The sequence below is a fragment of the Trichechus manatus genome, unplaced genomic scaffold (assembly GCF_000243295.1).
Source record: "Trichechus manatus latirostris isolate Lorelei unplaced genomic scaffold, TriManLat1.0 scaffold00388, whole genome shotgun sequence".
NCBI classification, from domain to species: Eukaryota; Metazoa; Chordata; class Mammalia; order Sirenia; family Trichechidae; genus Trichechus; species Trichechus manatus.
Window position 1 is genome coordinate 60,545 of NW_004444324.1, and position 6,472 is coordinate 67,016.

General features: G+C 52.0%; 1 protein-coding gene across 1 annotated transcript in view; it reads right to left on the bottom strand.

Annotated features, from left to right (window-relative positions):
* Positions 1–548: 548 nt before the first annotated feature.
* Positions 549–6,472, bottom strand: part of GYPC (glycophorin C (Gerbich blood group)) — a 39,028-nt gene continuing 33,104 nt past the window's right edge. Inside the window, exons 2-3 of the mRNA XM_023725756.1 lie at positions 3,742–3,792; positions 549–1,801 (exon numbers count right to left, since the gene is read on the bottom strand). Of these exons, the coding sequence (XP_023581524.1) occupies positions 1,605–1,801; positions 3,742–3,792 (248 nt within the window). The 3' untranslated portion in view covers positions 549–1,604. The remainder of the gene's footprint in view (positions 1,802–3,741; positions 3,793–6,472) is intronic.

Here is a 6,472-nt window from a genome sequence, read left to right on the forward strand (position 1 = left end):
GCTGTTAAGTCTTAGAAGATTCACATAATGAGGATGACTAATGAATTCATCTTCCAAAAAATAAAACCCCAAACCCATTGCCGTCGAGTCGATTCCAACTCATCTTATGTCTGTGTTCTTCATTTTAAATATGGCTGCTCCTCAGGAAGAGTTTAAAAATGGTGGCAATTAGTAACTTTTGTTAAACAAAACATACACACTACGGGGTCGCTATGAGTTGGAATCATCTCAATGGCACATAACAACAACATATATTCAGCACCAGTCATTGACACTGGCATATAGTGAACACTGAGCACTCTACGGAATTGCTTCTGCCATTAAGTCAGCCCCTGCCTTGTGGTGACCCCATGCACAATGGAACAAAATGCTGCCCAGTCCTGTGACATTATTGGTTATAGATTGGACTGTTTTAATCAATAAGGTTTTCATTGGCTGATTTTTGGAAGCAGATCGCCAGGCCTTTCCTCCCTGGCTGGTGCCAATGGTTAATGAGCTCAGTTGCTAATGGAAAGGTTGGAGGTTCAAGTTCACCCAGAGATGCCTTGGAAGAAAGGCCCGGTGATCTATTTCCAAAAAATTAGCCGTTGAAAACTTTATGGAGCACAGTTCTGCTCTGTCACAGATGAAGTTGCCATGAGTTGGAGTCCACTCAGCAGCAACTAGTAGGTATCACTAGAGTCACCATATTTTCCCATCTCCATTCAGAGATGAGATATTGAGGCTAGAGAGTCCAAGCAAGTTTCCCTAGATCCCAGGACCAGGAAAGTGGTCCCAGAGCCAGGATTCAAACCCAAGGAACTGTGCTTGCAACCCCTGGTGCCATTGTTAATAACTATTCTTATGGGTCTGTTTTCTTAATGTACATCAGGAAGGATGGGGTTTGCTCATATTTGCTCAAATTAGTCTATTTTATCCAATACCATTCATTAAAAAAAATCAACACTTCAGCTGTGGCCTGGCTGCTGGATGCTCTGTTTCCAGAAGGACATTTCGCCCTTACATTTGTTTCATGAAGTTGGCAAAGGACACAACCCTTTGAGGCTCTGGACTGGAACTGGAGTCTCCCAGATCCATGCCATCTCTACTGGAGAACACACAATCCCTGGCAAAGAGCAAGCCCCGGGCAGCATTCCTCTCTCCCCACGACAGTGATGCTGTGTAACTCAGAATGCTCAGTTACATTTCAAATTTATTTCCAATCATTGTGTGCTGGAACAATGGGAGACAAAGGTGCCTTTTAGCTCTGGCACCTGCTGTTTCCCAAATGTCAAGGACGGACCTTTGAGGCCATTGCCTCCAGTCAGTGTATGGACGACTCCCTTCGTTTCTCCCCTAGTCCAGGCCCAGCCACCCAACAAGGCCTGGCATGTGATGGCAGCCTGAACTGTCCAGGAAGACTGTGTGCCCAGACGTGCTCTCTCCCTGGGTCCCTCTGGTGGGGGGCACACCCTCTTTTCCCCTCTGGGCAGGCCCCTCATATTCCAAGGCACACATTTTTGGAAGGTGGGTGCCCTATGGTCTGTCTGGTAGTGGTTGGCAGGGGGATGCATCCTCTCTCGTGGAGTTGGAGCAGGGGCAGAGAGAGGTGCAGCCGGTACCCCTCAGATAAAGTATTCCTTTGTGCTGCTGTCACCCACATCCTGGAGGTCAGGGTCATCCTGCAGGGCCACATCTGCGCTCTCAGCAAACTCTGTGCCCTTGTCCTCGTTGGTGTAGTACGTGCCCTTGTGCTGGCACAGGTAGTGTAGCATGATGAAGAGGAGGCCAATCAGGACGAAGGCTATGGCAGCGACCACACCTGTGGGTGGGAAGAGATGCATGGGTCTGTGTGGGGTGGGCAGCCCCGGGCCTGGGCGGGAGGTCAGGACCAACAGAGGTTCTGCCCAGGACAGACACGCTGTAGCAACAAACGTCAACACCAAGCGTGGGGGTTCATTCCCTCCTCACTCATATTTCTGCCTGGTGTGTCCTTCCCTTATCTCTGCCTATCCACAATTATCCCATTCTCTCCTCTGCTTTCCTTCTTCCTCCCTCCCCTCTGTCTGCCCTCCTGGGATCCCCCTCCCTGCCTCCGCTCAGCACTCTTCATGCTGAAGTGTGAGCAGGGTCCTGGGATTCCTCCCTGCTCTGTGCACACTACCTACCGAGGAAGACAGACAGCAGGCGTATAATTTGCACAATGCACATATGGGAGTTTGTTGGAGGGGCCCATTCCCCTGAAAGGATACATCACTTTGCTTTAAAACCAAGACATTCCTACCCCAGGGGTTTCCTGGGACATAGGACTTGCAGGGCTAAACCCAGGAAAGTCCTGCCTGAGCAAACTGGACAAGTGGGTTGCCCTAGGCGCAGTGTGGGGGCACATTGGATGAGGTGTAAGCTGTGTTTCCCAAATGCAGGAACACAGCTCCTTGCCCCCCCACCCCAGCTCCCATTCCCTCTAGGGAGTGATGTTGAGGTGAGTCTCGCAGGAGGAGCAGGGTTGGCCAAGAAAAGGACTGAGTGGGGAGGGCTCCTGCAGGAGGCACTGGTGCAAATGCCAGGAGGGTGATTTGGGAGCAGTTAGTCCTTTCATATCCCACCAGGGAGGGTGGGGAAGTGAGGCTTAGTGTTGGTGAGTGGGGGCCGGATCAGCCAATATGGGCCTTATGAGTGATGAGGTACAGGGTTAACACTCTAGAATTTCTAGAAGGGGCTTAAAGGCAACAATCTCAAGGAGGTGGGTTGTTGTGAGGTTTGGGAATTTGTTTTGAAGCTGCAGAACAAGTCCTGTCTTTTCTTAGAGTGCATGTTTATTTGGGGGCTCCCAGGGGGGCTGTTGGAGATTCCCTGTTGCCATTGGAGATGATTCTGATTCACTGAGACCCTACAGGACAGAATAGAACTGCCTCACAGGGTTTCCAAGATGGTAATCTTTGCAGGAGCAGACTCCCACATCTTTCTCCCACAGAGCAGGTGGTTAGCAGCCAACCTTTAGGTTAGCAGCAGAGCACTTAACCATTGCACCCACCACCAGGACTCCTTGTTGGGATTACGGGGAGGCTAAAGCTGTTCCCAGCCCCCACCTTTGTGTGTGGACCAGTTTCCCAAACTTCCCACTGCCTCCCGTTAATGCTTGTGTCTGCACAGTGCTAATAGTGTCTGCTGAGAAAGATAAGGGCCCAGTGGCCCAATGAGTTTACCACGCCAAATTAAACAAAACTGATCCCGTTTCTTTGATTGTTTGCTTTTCTTTTCTTTTTTTCTTAACTGTAGAAGTTCCCTGAGCTACTCATGAGGTAGCAAGAAGTGTGACTCTCAAAGAAGGAAGCCTAAGTATACTGGAAACACAGTTTGGGGTCACAGGTGTGACCGATGGGGAGCCAGCACGGGTTTGAGGCAAGGCCAGGGCGGGGCCATGTTTGTGTTTAGTGGAGGATGGAGAGAAGATGGCAGGAGAGGGTGGGATGAGGGACAAAGAGGAGGGGTCCAGGAAGCTCATGTCAGTCTTATCCACCCACCCTACCCCCAAACCTTGACAGACACAGTCCCTCTCTCTCCAGCCTCTGAGTGCTGAGAGCGGCGCATCCTTCCACATGTACCGCGCTGCCCTACCTCTCCACCCGGGCCCAGTGCTTCACTGGAGTCTACCATTAAGGAGGGGAACACACTGCCCAAAGGCCACCCCCAGCCCAAGTCGGCCTCCTTCCCCTCCGCCGCCCGCCATCCCAGCTGTTTCAGGGGCCAAGGGCAGCTCACCTGCAATGATTGCGATGTCAGTCACAGTGTAGGCCACCCCTGGGTCGGTATCTGTGAACAGGTTAGGGCAGCCGAGGTGAGGAGGGAGGCTGGGCCTGCAGCACCTCAGCCTACACCTGCTGACCCCTCTCCTCCCCACACGCCCCCACCTCTGCATGTGGGCGGGGCCTGCAGGGTGAGCAAGTGGCCCCTGGCTGGGGAGGTCTGGTCTGGGGTGCACAGACCCTGGCCCCAGGCCTGCTTGGCCACTGACCAGGGTCAAGAGGACTTTGGAACCACAAGGCTTTGCTACAGGATGTGCTCCCCACCGTGTACCTGTGCTTAGACCAAGGCCTGTACCTGGGGACACTCAGTAGCCACGTGTGGTGTGCATGAAGGAGTGGATTGTTACTAGCATCATCTGCTTCTCTGGGCTCCAGTCTTCCTCATAGCAGTGGTAAAAACAGACTCTCTGTGCAGTGTCTGCTCAGGCCAGGTGCTAGCTTAGTAACCTTCACATCAGTCCTCTAAAGTGGATGGGTATAGTAGCCCATTTCACAGGTGGGGACACTGAGGCTTCCAGAGATGCTGTGCCCACAGTCACACAGCTTCTTTGGTGCAGGGCCTGCCTCAGTCAGCCCTCACCTTGGGCTGGCAGGGCGCCTTCCTTTATTCCTGTATTGCCTGGTCTCCGTTCTCCTCCTGAGGTCCCGCTACATGCCTTTGCACTGACCCCTGCGGGAGGGGCCCTGTGGCTTCATCCAAGTTCCTGAGCCTGATTTTCCAGCATCACTGGCCTGGCCAAGGGCTGGGCTCTCAAGGAGAGCAGGAAGCTGCACACTGACCTCGAGCCTCTCGGGAAGAGCAGCGAGGAGAAGGGCCTATTATTAGACCATGGAAATATCAGTGTTAACATGGAAACCCCGTGTTCCCGTTACAGTGGCTGCGCATATGAAAACAGAGGAGGCAGCTTTATAATAGTCAGTTCTGCTCAGATAATCTCTTTAATGATAGTGCTGTGAGGTCATTCTCCAAGCCCAGCTGCCAGATGCCTCTTTCTGATGCAAAAGTGGCCGGTGGGCGCTGGAGCCAGGACGGCCTGTGGTGGAGAAGAAGGGGAGAGGGCCAGGCTGGAGGCCCAGGGCAGGAGAGCAGGCTAGGGGGGCTGGGGAGGCAGGAGAGAGGACAAAATGGGCACCCACGAAGAGACAGGGCAAGGGGAAAACAGGAACCAGACAGGGAGGAGAGCTGGGAGGACTCAGGTTTCAGATACTACACAGTAGCAAGACCTGGAGCAGGAGGAGGGGAAGCTCAGGAGGCACTGGACTCTGAGACGCAATGTGTGAACAAGTGCCACGTATAAGAGAACATCTAGCACACAGTTGCTGTTAGTTGCTGTTGAGTTGGCTGACTCATGGAGACCCCATGTACAACAGAATTAAACATTGCCTGGTTGGTATACTCAAGTCCATTGTTGCAGCCACTGTGTATTTTGAATGCCTTCCAACATACAGCGCTCATCTTCCAGCACTATATTGGAAGATTCTGTTGTGATCCACAGAGTTTTCATTGGCTCATTTTCAGAAGTAGATTGTCAGGCCTTTCCTCCTAGTCTGTCTTAGTCTGGAAGTTCCGCTGAAACCTGTCCACCACGGGTGACCCTGCTGGTATTTGAAATACTGGTGGCACAGCTTCCAGCATCCCAGCAACACTCAAGCCACCACAGTATGACAAACAGACAGATGGGTGGTAGAACACACAGTCCCGTTAAACCAAACCGATTGCTGTTGAACTGATTCCGACTCATAGGGACCCTATAGGACGGAGTAGAACTGCCCCAAGGAGTTTCCAAGGAGCAGCTGGTGGATTTGTACTGCCTACCTTTTGTTTAGCAGCCAAGCTCTTAACCACTGCGCCACCATGGCCAGGAGCTCTTGTCAGCATTTACCATGTTTTAACTCATTTAGTCCCTGTGACAGCCCTATTTGGTAGGAGTTATTATTACTCCCATTTTACAGATTTGGAAGCCAAGTCCTAGACAAGTGTCGTTTTTCTGGGTCATACAGCTAACGAATGTTCACATCTAAGCTAGCTAAGAAGCAGATGAGGTACGTGAATCACTTTGGGTGAATTTCTTGGTTAGTGATCTGGGACATTGTACCCAAATCTATATCTGGAAACACTAGAAGCACTCCTGGCCAGGCCTGCTGGGCTGGGGAGGCAGGTGGCACCTGAGACCACCAAGGGATCACTGATGGCACGTCCCAGCCTGGGTCCCCTCTAGAGCTTATGCCCACAAAGGGATATGGTGGGCAGCAAAGCCTGCTCTATTCAAATTGCCTGTCTTCACACCCACCTCTCCCAGGTATGCAGAGTTGAGTTTGTACAAGTCGCATGACCATGATGTGATGACTACCCAACAGTGACAATTCAGCATGGCCAGAGCACCACACAGGTCAGAATGGCACAGAGGAGGAAGCTCAGGCCAGTCTGAAAAGGTGGAGATGGGTAAGATCCCGGACCAGCGGCCTCAGCATCCCCTGGGAAAGTGTTAGGAATGCAAATTATCAGGCCCCTCTTGATCTACTGAGTCAGGAAGACTGCGTGGGCCAAGAGTGTGTGTGGGAACAAGCCCTCCTGGGTTTTCTTATGCATGCTCAGGGTAGAGAACTGCTGGCGTAAGAGAAGGGCTCCAAGATTGCCCCAATGGATAAAGAGGAGTTTGCTGCAGAGACAAGAGTATAGCCATTCC